Below are 21,841 nucleotides of genomic sequence, written 5' to 3' on the forward strand. Positions count from 1 at the left end.
TTTCTAATTGCGTGATTTTTTGTTATTGTTTGGTGTAATGCATTGTGTAGGTGATCAACCTCAGGGTGAGGGTGGACTGCCGCATGGGGGTCGTGGTACAAATGCCAGGGGTGGTGGTGCTATGGGGGCACGGGCATTCCTTCGAAGGCTGGAGGCTGAACCTGATTATGAGTTGACTCCAGAGGAGGAGGCCCGCTTTCCAAGCATGACAACTAGGTGTTCTGCTAGGGTCCTTGTCGAGGGGTGTCAGAAGCTAGGTAGACGGCAACGCCGGGCAGTTTGTGAGTTGGGATTTGGGAAGTTGTTGGACTTGGAGATTATGGAGACGCCTGGTAGGTTGGGACGGTAGTTGTTGCAGAATTTTGATCCAACAACGATGACGTTAGGATTGGGCAATGGGGTTTTAGTGAAAATCCATGAAGAGGATGTGGAGGCTATACTTGGGCTACCTAGGGGTGAGGTGGAGATCACGAAGCGAGGCGATAATGATGTTAGTAACTTCTTGCTTGGTTGGAGGGGCCATTTTTCTGCATCGTCGCATGCTATTACACCAACGCGGATATCTGATCAGATGGGTTTGTTAGGTGCGGGGTGTGAGTGGTTCTAGTGGAATTTCACGACGTTGATGGTTAGCACGTTGATACGGTGTATGCACAATGGGTATGCCTACCAGATGATCTTGGACGATTGTGAGGAGGTTGGGAGGATTAAGAATCTGAATTGGTGTAAGTTTCTGTTAGATAGTTTGGTCGAGACGCGTGAACAGTGGTTGGTAAATACGAAGCAACGTTTCATTGGGCCTATCTTATTCTTGACGGTAATAATAACTTTTTTCCATTTGCTTATTGTTGGTTTTTGCGCTAGCGTGTTTGTTTTGATGTGTGTTCCTTTCTGTTGTGCAGATGTTTTATGTGGATCGTGTTGTGTAGATGCGTAGGGTTGTACCTAGAGCTTCTCCAACCTTTATTGGTTGGACGAGCAAGATTCTCCGTGAGCGGGAGTTTGCTGAGATCCGTGGTGGTGGGTTTGGGTTGGGGACTTTGGTGCCACGATTCTGTGCGGTTCCACTACCTTGCGAGCCTGGTGATGTTGTTCAGAGGGAGGGTGATGGCATTGAAGGTGGTCCGTCTGTTGGTTCTGTAGAGGATGATCAAGGCAAGGTATCTTATCTCTCTAGCTATTGCATTTTTTCCTGGTTTCTTTGTTTGGGCTGAGTATTGGTTTGTGCACATGGTGGAGTAAGATGGCACACCCTGGTATGTGCAATGGCACTGGGGTGCACAACCCGCATTCTGATTAGCTCATGTTTTATTTTGTGGTTTTGGTAGGGGGAAGGGGGTGTTGTGTGTTTGTGTTGGGGTTTGTCTGATAATGTTATTCTCTTATGTGTTGCAACCTTTGGCTGATCGGGTTATTGAGAAGGCAAGGGGTGTGGCATGCGCTCTATTAGAGTTGATTCGGGTGATTCAGGAGGCTGGTGGAGCCGAGTCTAGTGTACAGACGGATAGCCTCATCTAGGTCATGAGCGCGTCGCTTTTGATGTTAGGGAGGGGCTTACAAATGTATGGTCAAGGTGGGGATTCTCAAGAGTCTACAGATTCGTTGTTCACGCCGACTCAGGATGCTTTTTGGGCTAACCCAGATAACGTGCGTGCACTTGGAGAGATTGAGCGTGCCATTCAGGAGCGTAATGAGATGTTGGACATGCTATCTTTTAGCCTCGGGTTGTCTCAGGGTTGGCCTTCGCAGCGGTGGGATGATGTTGTGGATGTGGTGCGCGAGTATGATGATGCTACCGGGGTTGTAGGTGTTGCCCGAGTTGATCCGCCAGATGTCCTTGAGAGTGATGTTGATCCACCTGTTGTCCGGGATCGAGCTGTAAGTATGCTTGTCTACAAGCGTAAAAAATTTAGGAAGGCTCTAGTCTAGGCTAGCACTCTTGGACTTTTGGGTGTTTTTGGGTTTTGTGCGATGCTGTCGTTGTGATTGTAGTACAGATATTGTGTATTGAAGGCAGCTTGTTTTTTTTTTTTTTTTTTTTTTTTGTTAAGGGGACTACGTTGTATTAGTTGGTTTGGTAAGTATGGCGATGTCTTAGGTTGCTGTGTTATTTATTCATTTAGGCTGTCACATTATGTAAACTCTAGAAAGATATGCTCTTCAGTTGTACGGTTTTGGTTGGTTAATTTTCCTTTTCGGTATTGATGTATAGTATGGCACACGCAGTTAAACCTATGTGCACATCTGTATCTTTCGTGTTCTCCGCGAAACGAACTCTGTTTCTTTAGTCGTATGGGTTGTTGGTGCGGTTGTTTTGTCTTTTTTTTTTTTTTTTTTTTTTTTTTTTTTTTTTTTTTTTTTTTTTTTTTTTTCCATTTTGGTTGCACATACAGATTTTCAGGGTGGTCTCACTATCACGCATGCACACTCTTTGCTACGCAGGTGCACACTGCGAGTTTGGTGAACTTTGCGTTTAATTGTTAAATTGATTTTTCAGTCTTTGTTGAACATGCCATTGCAAACCCCCACCGGGCCCACACATTTTGGTGGGGAGGTAGCTGAACCACTTGATGGCAATGCAACTGTTGAGGACGAATGCCGAATTGGTTGTGGGCTGCAGTGTGTGACCCTTGTCCAGGTATTGGTCCTTCTTTAATTGTCAGCGTATTGTTTATGTTATGTTGGTTTTTTGTTGATAAATTTGTGTTCGTAGCCGGGTATGCTGCGAAGTGGGTCGGCGTTGGGTGCGCCTGTAAAGGTGAAGCGTCCTCGTGGAGTTGGGGTTGTAGTTCGAGATGGTGGTACGAGTTTGATGTCTAGGTATTTGCCAACTCCCCTCGGGGACCATGTGTTTTACAATTAGGTTCTGGGCCACCCACATGCTAACATGTAAGCCTCTCATTTCTCCGATTTTTAGGTAGTTGATGGTGTTTATTGTGTTTAAATTAATGTTGTGTTGCTTTTCAATTTAGTCATGAGGAACTATAAAACTTCAATGGGTGGGCTGCGACACGTGAGGATATGTTGTCCTTGGCAGTTGGGTCTCAGTTGCGGGTGGCTGTAATTGATGTCTGGTGTTGAATTCTGAACGTTAGAGAGATTTATAGGCCCGAGGGTTCTCCTCGGGGGCTTTTTGCTGGGATTCAAACCACAGTATCTTCCCTTTTGTCCCTTTTGCCTTTTGTGTTAAATATAATGTAGTTAGCTATGTGTTTTAGAATTTTATTGTTTTCTTGTCCATTTCTGTAGCTCAGTACAGTGGTGGAACGAACTCAGTCGCGTGCACGCCGGTTAGACTGGTTCTCCGAGAGGATGGAGGTGGGACTGAAGATGTCTCCTCATGAGTCGTGGCAAGGTGTTGTCATGGTATTCAAAACTGTTTGTTTAAGTTTTTGTATTTGATGTTCATTTGGCGTTTTATAAGTGGTCTTTGGTTGTTATGGTCGTTTGTTTCGTATGTTTCACGTGTGAATTTTATTTTCCCGATTCTACAAAGTGAACACTACTATGTTATTAGTGTGGACATGGTGCAGAAACGAATTGACATAATTGACAATTCCTCGGTTAGCATGACTAATGAGGACAAGTATGGTGGGGCTCCTGAGGTGTTGGTATGTGGTTTTTAATCATTTGTTTTTTTCACCCACGACACATTGTATGTTTATTATGGTAGGTGGTTATCCCGCTGTTCTGTCCAATACGGCTCACACATATTTTCGTAAGTGCACACATGTATCGTATGATGGCTGCTCGGACAGTATGACACGCCCGTGTCTACCTGTGTGCCCACTTGTCTTGACCCTATTGGTGGTTTATCCATCTCATTAAGTTAACCTTGTTTCGTTGTGCTCTTTTTGTGGTTGCAGAAAGATTTGTTGTCTGTGTTCCTTGATGATGAGGTTGATTTGCGATATGGGGCTATTGTTAGGAGGATTATCCCGAGAAGGATGCAGATGCGCTGGCGTGATGCTCGTAACAAAGTGGATTGTGGGGTATTTGCAATGCGACATATGGAGTCTTTTTTGGGCCAATCGATGAATGCATGGGATTGTGGTCTACAGAGGGGTGATACTAGGGGTCTTGAGTTGTTGAGGATGTCTTATATGCGGCAAATTTTGGCGAATGAGACTAATGCTCACCATTCGAAGAACATTCGGAATGTACTCCAATACCATGATCCAATCGAACAAAGATAGTTTATGCTTTATGTTTCTTAGCAACGAGTTGATTAGTAGTTTAGTTTAGTTCACTTGGTTATGTTCGGTGAATATGTTTTTTGTTACCGTGGCCTATTTTAATTTATATTGTTTTTCTGCGTCTATTTTTCCGTTACGAGTGTTGGTTGATTCTGCCGATACATGATGGCACACAAATTGTTAACCTAGTGCACATGAGCTTGAGTGCACCATCCGTGCCATGACACTAGTCAGAACACTTCATGCTTGTACATTAGTTGAACTCATGTGTATACCAACTAAAGTTTGCTCTATAGAACTGTTGTGGCTCAGTCAAAACATACTGGCACATATTGTCCAACATGCGTGCACATCAGGGCATAATTACTACTATACAACACATAATGGCACACAATTTAGTGTTCTTGTGCACACGTGCTAGTATTAACCATTCTTGGTAGTTGCATTTGGTAGAATGACACACACATGTATTCTCGTGTGCAGACTATTATCTCTGTTTCTTGATTAGCATATCGTCCTAGCCCTTCATTTATGAGTGGTGGTTTTTTTGTCCAGTCGTACCGACCACCCTGGCACATGTAGGTTTACGCAAGAGCACAGCAACTATAGTTTTGGCCGTAACGACCGATTTGGCATGGTGTGACCAGAATGGCACATACGGTTGAATGTGCGTGCACATAGGGTATGACTACAACTATACAGCAGTCGTGATGGCACACAAGTTTGGTATCGAGTACACACGTTCTATTATTAACAATTCTTGGTGGTTGCATTTGGCAGATTGGCACACACGTGTGTTCTCGTGTGCACACTATTATCTCTGTTCCTTGATTAGCGTATCAGCCTCGGTCATGTGGGTATGTGCAGTGAATATGTTCCTTATTAGTGTTTTCGTATAGGAATTTTCTGTTTTTCTGGGTGCTTACTCTTCATTTATGAGTGGTGGTTGTTTTGGCCAGTCCCACCGACCACTCTAGCACACCTAGATTTACGCAATAGCACAACAACTGTAGTTTTGGCTTCTTTGGCACGGTCTGGCCAGAATGGCACATACTGTTGACTATGCGTGCACAGAGGGTGTGGCTATAACTATACAACACGTTATGGGGCACAAATTTGGTATCTAGTGCACATGTTCTAGTATTTACAATTCTTGGTGGTTGCATTTGTCATATTGGCACACACGTGTATTCTCGTGTGCACACTATTATCTCTGTTCCTTTATCAGCGTACCAGCCTAGGTCATGTGGGTATGCACGATGAATATGTTCCTTATTAGTGTTTCCGTATAGAATTTTCTATTTTTATGGGTGCTTACTCTTCATTTATGAGTGGTGGTTGTTTTGCCCCGTCCGACCGATCACTCTGGCACACGTAATTTTGTGCAAGAGCACAACAACTTTAGTTTTGGCCGTACCGGCCGCTTTGGCACGGTCTGACTAGAATGGCTCATAATGTTGAATGTGCGTGCACATAGGGTGTGGCTACAACCATATAACACGTTGTGGCACACAAGTTTGGTATCTAGTGCACACAAAACAGTATTAACATTTCTTGGTGCGTGCATTTGGCAGATTGGCACACACGTGTAGTCTCGTGTGCACACTATTATCTCTGTTCCTTGATTAGCGTATCAACCTAGGTCATTTGGGTATGCACGGTGAATATGTTCCTTATTAGTGTTTCCGTATATAATTTTTTATTTTTCTGGGTGCTTACTCTTCATTTATGAGTGGTGATTGTTTTGGCCAGTCCGACCGACCACTCTGGCACACGTAGTTTTGTGCAAGAGCACAATAACTTTAGTTTTGGTCGTCACGTTCGCTTTGGAACGGTCTGACCATAATGGCACATACTGTTGAATGTGCGTGCACATAGGGTGTGCCTACAACCATGCAGCACTTGATGGCACACAAGTTTGGTATCTAGTGCACAAGTTCTAGTAGTAACCATTCTTGGTAGATGTATTTGGCAGAATGGAACACACGTGTATTCTCGTGTGCACACTATTATATGTGTTTCTTGATTAGCGTATCAGCCTCGGTCATGTGGGTATGCGCAGTGAATATGTTCCTTTTTATTCTTTCTGTATTCAAATTTTCTATTTTTCTGGGTGCTTACTCTTCATTTATGAGTGGTGGTTGTTTTGGCCAGTCATACTGACCACTCTAGCAAACGTAGTTTTACGCGATAGCACAACAATTGTAGTTTTGGCCCTAACGACCGCTTTGGCACGGTCTGACCAGAATGGCAAATACTGTTGACTGTGCGCGCACCTAGGGGGTGGCTACAAGTATACAGCACGTGATGGCAAACAAGTTTGGTATCCAGTGCACACGTTCTAGTATTAACAATTCTTGGTGGTTGCATTTGGAAGAATGGCACACACGTGTATTTTCATGTGCACAAACTGTTTAATCGATTGACTCGGTCTGCAATAGCTAATTTAAGACAGATTGAATTAATCAATTCACATGAACACATATATTGCTATGATAAATGGAGTGGGTAGCTAGTTATCTGTACACAAATACATCATTAAAGAATGTGAAGAAAATAATTGGCAGTACATCAGTCAGGCACACGATCCTAGTCTCAAGTGCACAGTTCGGTTATCATACTTGTGACCTGTGGTTTTCGTTCGTAACTCGCAGTTGCGACTATCATGGTGTCCGTATGTGTTGCATGTCCGGCACTTCCTTCCTCCCTTGGTTGCTAGTGTTGATGCAATCTCCTTTGTTGACTTGAAACGCTTACCGAAACCCTTGTTTTTAGCAATTGCAGGGGGTGAACCTTGATGTTCGGTGATGAGGTGGTCCCATAGAAGCCATGTATAATATCACTTTTTGATGCTCTGGTTTCGTCCTGGGGTATGCTTTCTGCTTATTTCTCTCTGTGTGCTTTCTCAGTTATTTTGTCGTTATTACCATATGCATACCCAACACACTTGAAGAACTCATCAAATACGGTCCCCATTCTTGTAGCCCCGTCCACGTGTTCGGTCGAACCATGCTGGTCGGTGTTTGCGTAGATCTGCATGTGAGGCCAGCATGTATTACGTGACCATCGTGGTAAGATATACTGGATCGGTATTCGCTCCAGATTTGCAGCCTTGAATGCCAAGAACACATGTTTGCACTGTAGCCCAATCCTATGGAACATCTTGCATGTGCATTGTACTGTTCTGTTGGTAGAATTGTACTCCACTGAATATGTCGACTTGTTTGTGTCCTCTATATCAAATTTGAGGGTGCATCCTTCATTTGTTTTCTTAACAACTTGGGATGAGAAGCACGCGTCGACTATTTCTTTTTGGACATCATAAAACACTTTGACGGTATATGTTGTGGCAGCTTGACGCTCTAGCAATAATGGTGTTTTCAGCTCTGGGAATTTGCCCTCACATTCTGCGTTTAGTTGCAATTGGTAGTGGCGCTGTTTGTATATTGCTTTCTCGAACTTTGTGAAGAACTCTGATAAACTTAGATGGGGGGAAGTGCATTTGCTGAATACGCTATTCTCCGACTCTGACCTCGATGTTGTTCTGAGTAAGCCACCAATGAACATGCCGTTGAATAATATTGGTATCCATTGTGCACGTATCTCGAACAAGTGGTTAAACCATTTGTGCTCACATAGATTATAGTCCTCCATGACTGTTTGCCAGACTGTTTCAAATTCTTCAATTGTTTGCAACTCATTCCAAACCACGTTGTTTAAGCTTGTTAGGAATCCATCACTCTTAGCTAATGTTGGCCCTACCTTCTCGCAAACCTTTGTCATGATGTGCCACATGCAGTACCTGCGGCGAGTTGTATCAAATACTCTAGCTATTGCAGCTTTCATTGCGGGGTCTTGGTCGATAATTGTGCATGTTGGAACTTTACCCAATGTATTTTTGAAGTGTTCGAGCAGCCAGGTGTAGGAGTCCACATCTTATCGGGCGATTAGTCCTGCTGCAAATGTCACGCTCTTCTTGTGGTGGTCAACCCCGATGAATGGCACAAACACCAATTTGTACCTACAGGCAACAAATCAAGGAGTGGGATAATTTTAGTAGTTAGTTATTTGTTTTAGTAGGGTAAAACCACAAAGCAAAAAATTCTAGGGATGTGCACACAATGTACTACACAAAGGCATAGCATGTTAATCTGCTTTTTGTAACACGGGAGGCACACACTGAGTGCCTGCTGGGCACACATGTGCCTGGTAGCCTTCTGTGGTTGAGGTGTTTTCAAGTAGGGTATTAGGCAGTTGTGTGCCCATTAGGCACTTGCAGGGTGCATCTATGCACACTGGTTTAGTGTACACACCATGATCTACAACGGTGCACACAGCAACCACCACAAATACATACACATTATTTTTTGCGTATCAGTAAAAATTAGAGCATACAGGTGGCGAAGATAGTGGGGGTTACCTGTTTGTACCGTTTGTGGCGTCGAATGACATAGTATCACCGAATAGCTTGAAATTTTGGCTTGCCTGAGGATCCGCCCAAAATATTTGGCACAGTTAGTCTAGCTCGTCAACATCGTGGGCAAAATAGAAGTCAGGTGACGCGTTTTTCTTCTCCATATACTTATCAATCACTAGTTGGGCATCTATGCCTTCTATATATGCCACTATATCTCGTTTGAAATTACCAAAATCTGTTATTGTAGCTCAAACATTCTCAAAACCTCTTACCATCTCTTCGTATAGTATAAAGCTCTTGCGCGACCGATGTTTGCCTTTGAGTAGTTGATGATGAAATTTTGGTGACCAAGGTCAAGTTTTCGATTTGCCTTCATGAATGGTCTTGAAATTGGTGTGCATAATGAATGGGTGTGGCGTTCCCCGATTGAGTTTACCTCAAAACTATCACTATCTAATCTCTTGAATACTATTTTTGCATTGCACCCCACTCTGTTTGTGACACTGCGCCTTTTAATTGTGTTCTTGTGATCAGTTGTCAGTATGCCTACGCCACCCCCCTCGCTAGTAGGAAGTTTGAAGCTTGCACGTGAGCACAACACATACTTCCATGTGATCTTTCCATGCGGGTCCCTTTTCTCGGATGCATGACGCATATCAAACCCAGTACTCTTTGCGTAAGTTTGGTAAAACTGAATTGCAGCTTCCAAACTAGTAAACACCTGACTCGCGAAAGGCTTCTTGGTGGCTTCACACTCTGGAGTCCAGTACTTCGTTGTGCCAGGAGAGATGTTGATAACACAGCATGTTGAGCAGGGTTCATCTATAGAGCAGTGAAAAGTTATTAATACAAAATGTTGGAAACCGATTAGGATCTTAGGTTTGAGCCATTATGCACTCCTATTGTGGGGTATTGACGAGTTTGGCACATTCGAGAACACGTAGAGGCACACACGCCGCATCGGGAGCAGAGATTTCGGTTTCATCCCTAATTGGCACGTATCTGAGCACATAGGTGCACACATGCTACTCTGTAATTGTACATTAAAATTAGCCGGCACCCAGTAGGGGGTGGCGGTTTCCGTCTGTGCACTTTAGTGCCTCAGGGTGTGGCATTCCACTCATCTGTCGGCTTGCATACCAGAATTCAGCAGTCCAAATTCAATTTAATTCAACAATCGGATGACAAACACCGTAATGGGATTTCAGTGGACTTACTTTCGTTGTTGCTTGTTGCCGCCATTGTCTCCGGTGAGTTTCTTGGTCGTTTCACGTAGTTTGCCAGTGTTGGATACACTGTCCGTAATTTGCAGGCGACGGTCGTGACTAGCGCTGGAGTGGATATGGAGATCGTTGAATTAGAGTCCCAATGAATCGTTGAATTAGAGTCCCAGTGAATTCCTTCTTGTTGGCCTAAATTCTAGGGATCTAATCAATTTGATTATTTAAGTCAAAATTATTAGGGGGCTAAAATTACTCTTAAAATCTTTTGAATCTTTTATATTAATGATTAATTGACTTAGGTTCTTATGTTCTCACCTATTGAGTGGTTCCTACTTGAAGGCCACTATATATATATATATATATATATATATATATATATATATATATATATATATATATATATATATATATATATATATATATAGTGAAAGGTTCCCGTGCGGTTTTGCGGTACTTAATGTGCGTGAGTGTTGTGTCTAATGTGCCTGAGATTTGTACTTAATGTGCGAGAGGGGCTTCCCGTGCGATTGTGCATTTAGACTCACATTAAGCATTAATTTAACACACTTTAAATACACAGTACACACACATTCAACACACAAATAAAATACCACCTTCAGCACAACCCTCACGCACCTTAAGCACAAAACTCACGCACCTTAAGTACAAAAACACACGCGCACCTTAAGCACAAACTCACGCACCTTAAGCACAAGACTCACGCACCTTAATCACAAGACTACTCACACACCTTAAGTACAAAACTCACGCATCTTAAGCACAAAACTCATGCACCTTAAGTTTCAACAAATATTATCCTACCTATTATATATATATATATATACTACACATCACACACATATATACTTAATTATTATACAATATATATATTTTACTTACATACATAACTAATATATGTTACATACAAATAATTAATATATTTACATACGTTACACATATAATATAATACATAAGTATGAAAAATATACATATACAATTATATGACCCAAAATAATATGTACACATTTTATATTAAAATAATTATTTTGTATTTCAAAATAATGCACATATACTTATAATGAAAATTATAATTATACATACTTTATTATATATTTATTTATAACAACAATAATAATAATAGGATAAAGATGATGTGATTTTATTTTTAAAAGGCTTCATCAGAAAGGAAATGAGTGATCAATTGAAAAAAAAAAAAGAAAAAAAAAAGAAGAAGAATGTAGAAAACCTAGAAAAAACAGGTATCACACTCTTTGATAGTTTGATTCAAACTAATTGAATTTTTATTTTGAGAAACTGTTATCTAATCAACCAAACTAAATTATACTTTAACTAATTTGATTAATTCGTCCAAATAACTAATTTTTATTATATATAATTTATTTTATATTATATATTTGATACAATCATATTGTAAAAATTATACTACGTTACATTGGATATCTCTTAATGTTCAAATAGTAGACTAATGTCGTTTGGATAGTCATTTGATTAATTTTGAATCAAACTTTGGGATGAAGATTCCATATTGATAGCAGAACAAGCAATTCATAAGAATTGATGTGACAAATTAGTAATTTTTGTTACGAAATTATAGAGCGTCACAAATATTTTTAACAATTTCATCACAAAAAGTGATAATATTAGTGGCAATAATATTTTTTCTCACAATTGTTTCTCATTTCTAATGGTACTAACCAATTTTATTTTTATTGGCAAAAAAATTGTCACAAATATTATAAACAAGAGTGACCAACAACTATTTGTCACAAAAACTACAAACATTTGTGTCCACATTATATTTTGTCACAATTACATTCGTTCCCGCCATAATTATAATGCCGCCAAAATGCACATACATTTAGTGACAACAAATAGTGACAACGTATGTTACGACACTATTATTCTAGTAATAGTGACAACTTATTCGTAACAAATATTTTCTTGTCACAATTACCATACTATCCGTGACAAAAAAAAAAGTTATCACAATTATGAATTATCCCACAGAATAGTGTCGACTTATTTTTTTGGTCACAAAAAGCGTATTATTTGTAACTAAATTATGAAGTGTCACAAAATATTTGTCACTAAATATCTTCATTCTTGTAGTGATTTATCAGCTAATATTTAAAGTTCAAACAAAAATTTACGCAAAATAATGAATCTGTTGTTGAATTAAAAGTGAATAGTTACAAAATGGTATCCGGGACTATGTGGTCTAATGGTATCCGGGTTGGACTTCCATTTGGAAGGTTGTGAGTTCGAGCCTCAGTGGAGGCGTTATTGGTTCTTTGTGTTTCAGTAGGTTGAGAAAGTATATGAACAGATACTACAATGTAATAGAACCAGTAGCATTCAAAAAAAAAAAAAAAAGTGAATAGTTACAAAATTATAAGAAAATTAGTAAATGTGTTAATATCCAATTTAGTCATTCATTATAGTGGTTTTTTCTGATTTAGTCGTAATATAAATGAGTCTTTGTGCTTAATTGAATCTTGGTATACTTTGATAGTTCTATATAATTAATTATATAAAATTATGTCATGTGGTGTGATATGATGTAAATTTAGAAACTCGAAAAATGACTTGAATATTGTGTTTGGATATTCAAGAAAAATAAAGTCAAAAATATTTATTCGGATCAACGAAAAAAGGCTCAATTTAACATAAAATATCTTCTTAGATTTTTAGTGGAAATACATTTTTAGAATTCTTTATTTTCCCGTATTTATCTTCTCTCACATCTTTTTTCTAATTTCTAGATTATTATTACCATACCACCACTACACACATCACCACCACGATCACAACCACACAACTTCAACCAACACCAACACCAACACCAAACTACAACCACCACTGCTATTTAGTTAGTGACACCACAAGAAATGTAATAACGACCGAGATATTTGGAATAGTGTGTAGCATATATTATTTAAATTACAAGTAGAAAATGAGAAGGTATTGTTGGGATAAACAAAGCCTTTAGTCAAGAGAATAGCAAATCTGCTTGAAGGTAGCCAAGTTGTCTTGGAACAAAGCAATAAAAGCATCAATGCTTCCATCTCCAATGAAGGAAGAAAAAACATCAATCCTTCTACCGGCAAAAATGCAAGCATGAAAATGTACGGACACCCAGTTCCAAAATCTAAGTCGTAGAATGGAAACCTTAGCAAGCTATCAACCTCCAGATTGGGACAAAGAATGAGCTTATCCACGTCAGCGGTTGGAACAAGACCCTCGATCACCTTGGAATTCGCAAAATCTATGAACGATCTGAAGTAGTTGTTGTTGACCTTCGAAATGGCATCGTGGATGAGCTTAGTTGCGTACGAAAGAGGCTCACGCAATAAGTCTTTAACCTTGGTGGTGGGAAATGCCCACAAAACCAAGTTGCCAAAATACTCGTTGGGAACTTTGGGGTTAAGGCGTGCACGACCATCAACTGCGATTCTTATGTGGGTAGTTTCGAAACCTCCGAGGTTTCTTGCCTTTGTTATGGCCCGCCATAGATGAGCCGCGAGGCTTTCGAAGGTGCTGTATGGCCTGGCATCGCCGTTCATGGCGGAGACCTTGGCCTTGAGCTTGGCTAGGAACTCTAAGGTGAAGTGGACTTTGTGAACCATGATGTCGTCCAAGATTGTTGCATCGTCGCTGTTGAGGAAATGGTCATCTTTCTTTATTTGTTTAGGCATGTATTCAGCCCCAACGTGATCATACTCTATTCTGGGTGGATTTCTTGGGATGAAAATGGTGCGGTCACATAGTGGTAAGGGCTGAATCATAACCTCGCAACAAGCTTTCCCCAATGCAACCAAGAAATTGCTCGTGGAGCGGCCATCCGCCACAAGGTGGTGGTTAGTGAATCCGACCACTAGAGCGCCGCATTTGAAACGTGTGAGTTGAACTTGGATCAACTCCGCCACCCCCATGAGACTAGGGTGAAGGTTGAGTAAAGAGGCAGATGGCTTGAAAGGCATTACCTTATCAAGGGTGGTCTCACCTAGAGATGTCAATCGGGCCAGCTCACTCGGTTTCGGGCTAACCCTGTCGGGTCGTCGGGCTAATCGGATCGGACTAATCGGTTAATTAATATTTTATTTTCGGGTTCGGTTTATCCCTAATCATAAACTTCGGGTTGTCGGGCTAATCGGGCGGGTTGAACAATCTGAACTAAAATTAGAAACTGAAAGTGAGTACTCATATTTAGAGTAGAAATAATAACGGGCCGGGGCGAAACGGGGGTAGCATTTAGTTATATATATATATATATATATATATATATATATATATATATATATATATATATATATATATATATATATTTATTTATTTATTTATTTATTTATTTGTTTATTTATTTATTTATTTTCTTTTTAATTATAATAATTATTTTATGTATGTTAGGTTTCATATCACTTCTATAATAAATAATAATTTTCAATAGTTCGGGTTGTCGGGCTAGCCCTTTTAATTTCGGGCTAGCCCTATCGGGTATCGGGTTAATCGATTTCGGGCTTGTCGGGCTAATGTGTTTTATCAGGCTAGCCCGTTCGGGCCATAACCCTGTCAGTTTTGGTTTTTATCGGGTTGGCCCATCGGGTTCAGGCTAAATTGACATCCCTAGTCTCACCTGATGCTTCTACAAACTTCACCCCTTTGTCATTCAGCAAAATAACGAAGTTACCCTTCTTGTCTTTTCCCAATCTCCCGGCCCACTCCCTATATAACGCAAGCGCTTTTTTTAAGCCCTAACTCGATTGTGCTATTCGAAGGGGCAATCGCTATATCCTACACCACGGCGTACATAGCACTGTGTGCCGCGCGCCTCCCAAAACGACGTCGTTTTGGGGGCGTGTTGGGAGGCGCGGTAGGAAGTTGCTGAGATTATGTGTATTTGTTCACAACGTTATGTGTATTTGTTCACAACGTTATGTGTATTGGTTCATACAGTTATGTGTATTTTTTATACAATTATGTACATTCTTTTTATACAATTATGTACATCCGAATCAAAAAAATTGTGTGTATTATGTTAAGAGTTGATGTGTATTATGTTAAAAGTTTATGTTTATTATGTATTATGTTAGATTATGTGTATTATCTTTTAAAAATAGTATGTATATTTTGTTATAACATTATGTGTATTCATGTATAACATTATGTGTATTCAAGTATAACATTATGTAAATTCTTGAACAGCGGGTTTTTTTTAAAGAAAAGCCTACTGCCATTCACTGGGGCGGGAAATTTTTTTAAAAAAAATAATTAAAATGACGTCGTTTTGCATCTGGGCGCATAGTGCAATGTACGCCGTGGTGTAGGATATAAATTGGGTGGGCGATAAGCATAAATAATACCAATATGAGTATCAAAAGAGACCTTATCAAACACACTAAGGGGTCGTTTGGTTCACGGAATGTCAGATTACCTTAGGGAATGTTAGATTGCTGGGAATGTTAGATTACTGGGAATGTTAGATTCCTGTGTTTGGTTAAAATTGGGGTATGTAATATAATCATGTTTGGTTTAGGGTTATCTTTTATACACACTATAATATCCTTAACATATTTTCATATATTTTAATAAATTTAAAAATTAAAATAAATAAATAAGATAACGGTATCATATATAATTACATGATTTTAAAATATTAACTAAAATCTTGAACTTGAGAAACAAAATTATTTTATATGCTAACATAACATAATAAAAATAAAAATATATATAATTACAAAAATAATTTTATATATATATATATATATATATATATATATATATATATATATAATAATAATAATAATAATAATAAACTAACATAACTAAGGTTATCTTACATTACCTAAGATTTTGAAGGGAATCACATTCCCTTGAAAATCCTATGCGGAGGGAATGTGACATTCCTGGGGAATGTTAGATTCTCTGAGATAATGTGAACCAAACATAGGAATGTGAGCTTTGGAATGTCACATTCCCTTGGTTATGTTATATAACCTGAACCAAACGCCCCCTAAGAGGAACTTGGCTTGTGGTTAATGGCGGATTGCCATCATACAAAGGTTTAACGATTCTCGTTCTTTCTATCTTAATATTCATGGTTTTTCTTCAGATTGTCGACATAATGTATAAAGGAAACAAACTAGATTGAGGTTGATCAGACTTTTGGTGGATTGGAGTGTGGGTTAGGGGTACGGTATGTGTGTATATATATATATATATATATATATATATATGTAGAGAGAGAGAAGAAATCATGCAAAAGTGTGCAGTGGGTTGTTTAGAGTTATTTTAATTTGGACAAATGACAATATGCATGCTAGTTTGTATCCCGACTCAAAAAAAAATCTCAAAATAATATAATAATTTAAGATATAGTAAGATTTGGATCAAAACTCTTTAACATGATATCTATCTACAAAATAATATATTTACTTTTATGAATAATTTGATAATCTTGCATTAATATACACCAGGATACTGAATGATACTTTGATAAATTCTGAAATACTAATTTAAAAAAATACAAAATTGGATATTGGACTATTCGCGCGATGAGAACTGTATTGAATTATATTGAATGAACTTAATTACAAATATATATACAAGAGGAATCATAGGAAGACTAGAATAGAGTGTCATATTATGACTCAAATACAAGAATCCTAATACTCCCCCTCAAGCGCATGATACACTTGTAACTTATAGCTTGTTTCGGAGGAAAGAAAATTTAGTACCGGGCAAGGCTTTGGTGAATATATCTGCAAGTTGATCTTATGTTGAGATGAAATTTACTTGAATCTCTCTAGTAGAAACTTTATCTCGCACAAAGTGATAATCTATCTCTACATGTTTGGTGCGGGCATGGAAGATGGGATTGGCACACATATATGTAGCTCCAAGATTGGGAACCGAATTCCCTGTCACAGGGATTTCACGCAGGAGAGACATGATCCAAATCACTTCAACACAAACATCTGCTAGAGCTTTATATTCAGCATCAGTAGAAGATCTAGCAACAGTTCTTTGTTTGTTGCAGACCCATGATATTAGATTAGATCAAAGACAAAATAGCAAAGCCACTTGTGAATTTTCTATCCTCCGGACAGCCAACCCAATCAGAGAAGGCATGAATTTTCCTTGAGGATGACTTCCTAACCCGTAGGCCGAAATTAATAGCTCCTTTGACATACCGTAATACTCTCTTTAGTTGTTCCTAGTGAGTAGTTGTAGGTGCATGCATGTGTTGACATAAATGATTAACTGCAAAGGATCGATCAGGACGAGTGATGGTTAAATACTGTAATGCACCCGCTAAACTCCTGTATTATGTAGGATCATCATGTGGAGTTGCGTCAATGGGGATGGGTTTTGACATGGGAACTGGGGTGGACAAGGACTTGCAGTTTGTCATTCCAGCACGTTTCAGAATATCATGCATGTATCTTTGTTGGCAAAGTAAAATCCCATCATTATTTTTAATTGCCTCAATTCCAAGAAAAAAACTTGGTTCTCCAAGATCCCTGATTTTAAATGCAGTAGAGAGTTTTGAAACTAGTTGAAGAACTAGATTCGTATCGCTTCCCATCATAAGAATGTCATCTACATAAACAAGTAGATATACACTACAATCGGATTCCTGTGAGTAATAAAATAGAGACACATCTGTTTTGGATGCCTGAAACTCAATAGATACTAAAAAGGTGTGCAAATGATTAAACGAAGCTCGGGGAGCCTGTTTTAATCCATAAAGAGACCATTTTAGCAAGCATACATGATTTGGATAGGAAACATCAATATATACAAGCGATTGCTTCATATACATAGTTTCAGAGAGATGACCGTTCAAGAAAGCATTATGAACATCCAATTGCTCAATAGTCCACCCAAAAGATAAAGCAAGAGAAAGAAGCAACCTGACTGTGGTTGTAACACCTCCGAATTTTACCAACATTTTTAAAATTTAATTTAAAGAAAACAATCTAATCATGCATTAAGCATAAACAAAGCGGAAGCTAACATAATTCGGGAAGTGCTATGCCACACCTATACCAAAAGATAGGTTCACCGGCTACAACTAAAACCATGTTTAACAATCTAAGGCTCACAGGCCAACAAAATAGAATAAGTCTAAGCAAGGGAAGTGAGAAGAGCTACACTATCTAGGGTCCACATCTAGCGCGCTCTTCGATCTAATCAAGACCTGTAAAGACAAGGGATAACACCCGGTCAGCGAATAATGCTGATAACCCACCAATACGCGTTAAGTATCAATATATATACATAGATATAGTCAAAGCCGTTTGAAACTGAGGAGTACAATATATAGCATTTGAAAACCAAGAGATGAGACAACAATCAACATATCACGCTCTCAATAAAGATTAAGACCAACAACTTCAACAAAGCAATTGAGACCACAATCAACAAGTGACAACCACAACTCTAGATGCAACCTACCATTCACAAGGTAGCGTTCATCATAGACATGCTCATAGGCAGGAAATATAACAATCACATAATGACAAGTTTCACGTTCCAACCTAATACCCTGTTCCAACCTTATGGCTACCCCCGGCCTTATTTCAGTTCCAACCGTTACCTCGTAGTGCCACCCTGTACTTCTTAGTCCAACCTTATTCCGCCTGGGACCGTCGTCCCCCACCAATCACACCACCAATCATTATACCACCGATCTCTCAGTACACGAGGGTACCATTAAATTCATAGTAACATACCACCGATCTCGTGAGCAAAGCTCAAGTAACAAAACCACCAATCTCATTCATATTCACACATAGTCATCATCAAGAAGATTAAGGCTCATCAATAGCCCAATCAAGTATCAACAAAGGGTACAATGATTTGTACAAGATCACACCATAAGAATCAACCAATAGGTTTCAATGAAGACATGAAGCAATACTTAACAACAATGGACTACAATCCAATACCAATATGATTGGCAACACGAGTTGTCAATCCTCAACAAGAAGGAACAAACCATACATACTAGCATAACAACATCAAACTAGCATGCACATCAAACGGGTAAACCGAAATGGTTCCAACGAACCTTCAAGACTCATATTAGTCCAACGAATCACAAAGTTGGACCCTTAGCACGATTCAAGACACCAGATCCTAACATGGATTCCTAACACATCGTTCTAGACATACGAAACATCAAGAAGACTCACGAAAGCTCAATAATCCAACAACGGAAGGTCAAAATATCAAATACCAAAAGGAAAGAACCACGGGGAAACAATTCTCCGCCATCACCATAAACGTTCCACGCGGGTGGGGCCACGGGTAGGCCACCACCCGTGGTCCTACCTGCGGGGTACCATCCCTCAAAGCCACGTTCCCCGCGGGTAGGCGGCGGGTAGGCCACTCCCCGCCGTTCCGCCCGCGGGGTACCTCTTGTACTCCACATTTTTCCCTTCCGGAAAATTCATTTCCAAGGTCAAGTTCAAGTCCAAAACACCCAAAACCTTACACACAACAAAGATTTGAGTTGAACCCAAGAATAGCTCAAAGAAAGGCATTCAAGAACCCTAAATACAAGCTCTAAACATGCATTATCACAAGATCATGCATCAAATCTCACAAATACACCAAGAATCATCAAATAGAAGCCAATAATCATTCATAGCAATAGAAAATAGATTTTGTAGAGCATGAGTTACCTTTGGAGACCAAAAACCACTTTCTCTTACACTCCTAAACCTCTCCTTGAAGCTTTCTCACCCAAGACTTCTTACACAACCAAACCACAAAGAAAACACCAAAATATGATAAAGATACCATAAAGCTAACTAAAAACACTAAACAACTTTAGATCTTACCCTTTTCTATGCTAGGGAGGTAGAAATGTGGAATCTTTAGATGAATCTTTGCAAGGCTAGGGAATTCTTCTTCTAGCTTGGAGAGAAAGCTAAGATTTCTTTAGAGAGAAGGTGGAGTGTTTATGACTTGGCTAGGGAAAACTTGAGCATCAAAACATGTGTGAAAAGTCAACTTTACCCTTACTAAGGTTAGGAAGACAAAAGGGTTGAGGTACAAAGCTTAAGGCAAAAGGTACACATGGTTGACTAAGGAAACTAGTCAAATTCTAGTCCCTCGACTATTAAATTTCAGGATTTTTAGAAGGAAATTATCAAAGAAAATTAGGATTAATTTCTCAATTAATCTCAATTAAGGGTTAGATTTACGGGGTGTCACAGTGGTGGGTTTAACCACTGGGCTAAAAGTATCAAAGAAGTCCTGACCTGGAAATTGATTAAATCCTTTCGCTACAAGTCTTGCCTTATGCCTTTCAATGGAACCATCAACTTTCCGTTTGGTACGGAAAACCCATTTACACCCAATGATCTTCATGTTTGACTGAGATGGCAGAAGTTGCCAAGTCTGATTTTGTAGTAGGGCATTAAATCCCTGATCCATAGCCTCTCGCCATTCTGAATATTTAACAGCCTGTGTGTAACAAGTGGGATTCGAAGGAAAAACTTGATTTGTTAAAATAGAAAGTGGAGCCCGAGACCGACTCCGAGTGTGCATCTCATGGGTCTGAACCATGGACTTGATTGTTTTACTACGAGGATGCCCACGTGGGCGTTTGACAAGCTGGACGGCCTCAATAGGCAGCTCACGGTCCGGCGAGGCAGATGGACCGGCAGCAGTAGTATGCGGTGGTGGAGAAGAGTCCGATTCACTGCCGGCGATACTGGGTGGGACGGTAACAGGACCAATCAGCGGCAAACTCACAGCGGGATGAAGAATCGATTCAGCCCACGGACAAAATTTCTCAAGTGGAGATGGCTGCACAGTATTTTTAGTAGCAAAAGGATAAATTGTTTCATCAAACCTTACATTCCTACACACATAAGTCTTGTTAGTTTGTAAGTTCATGCATCTATATCCCCGAAACGACTCAGGATAACCTAGGAAAACACATGGAGTAGACTGGAACGAGAATTTGTGACGATTATATGGCCTGAGATATGGATAACACAAACACCCAAAGACACGAAAAAAAGAATAGGAGGGATTGAAATTATGCACTTTGATAAGTGCATAATTGTTCATGTTTATACCCCATATTTAGCCTTGTTTTTCTTATGAAGTGTCACAATGTTGTTCAAAATGATCTTTATTTTGCTCATTTGATCCATTATGCACAATTCATTATCTTTGAGTAGAAATGAAGGATTTTAGATCATGTTGGATGCATTTGGAGTCAAGGGGAGCCAATGTGAAGCTAAGGAGATGAATGCAACACTTCCAAAGGAGCCAAAGAGTGATGTTTTCAATGGTGTTGATCATATGGAAAAATTAAACCAAGGCAAAAGTGGAACAAGTGTCAACAAGTTGAAATTCTCGCATGGTTTGGTCACTGTTCTGTTTTCGGGGCATATCTCGGTCTAGAAATATCCAAATTACGTGATTCTTGACCCATTGGAAAGAAGACTCAAAGAGTTACAACTCATATTCAGACATCAAAGCCTAAAGCGGAAGCCACAGGGGTCGAAATTATCCTTGAAGTTGAAATTCCAAACTTACAATTCAAACCTGACCACTGTTTGGTTTTTGGACCATATCTCCGCCGAGAAAGAAGACTCGAAGGGCTACAAATTTCATGAAGACCATAGTTCCAAATTCTGAAGTTTTGAAGGCCAAACGACACGGCCAAGTACACGGCCGTGTCTGTGGCCGTGTAATTTCTGTGCAAATTCCAGTGTGCACTGCTTTTTTGGACACGGCCAGGGACATGGCCATGTCCCTGGCCGTGTCACATGCGCTCTGTTTTATATATGCACGAATTTTGGTCATTTCTACTTGATTTTTGACCCATGGTTGAGCTCTAGCTTCTCTCTTTCACTTTCTTTCATATTGTAGTGTTAGATTAGGTTTAGATTTAGGTTTCTTAACATATTTCAAGCTTGTAATCAAGGATTCAACACTTGGATTCTAACATTTCAAGA

At 39.5% G+C, this 21,841-nt stretch overlaps 1 protein-coding gene and 1 pseudogene across 1 annotated transcript; both read right to left on the bottom strand.

Moving 5' to 3' along the window:
- Positions 1-7,079: 7,079 nt before the first annotated feature.
- LOC109176739 (protein FAR1-RELATED SEQUENCE 5-like) lies at positions 7,080-8,042 on the bottom strand. The gene has a single exon (XM_019326133.1). The coding sequence runs from the start codon at positions 8,040-8,042 to the stop codon at positions 7,080-7,082; it is 963 nt and encodes a 320-aa protein (XP_019181678.1).
- Positions 8,043-12,832: 4,790 nt separating this feature from the next.
- On the bottom strand, positions 12,833-15,953 carry LOC109176764 (annotated as a pseudogene).
- Between the last annotated feature and the right edge of the window lie 5,888 nt (positions 15,954-21,841).

This window comes from Ipomoea nil, unplaced genomic scaffold (genome assembly GCF_001879475.1).
Source record: "Ipomoea nil cultivar Tokyo-kokei standard unplaced genomic scaffold, Asagao_1.1 scaffold0755, whole genome shotgun sequence".
NCBI lineage: Eukaryota > Viridiplantae > Streptophyta > Magnoliopsida > Solanales > Convolvulaceae > Ipomoea > Ipomoea nil.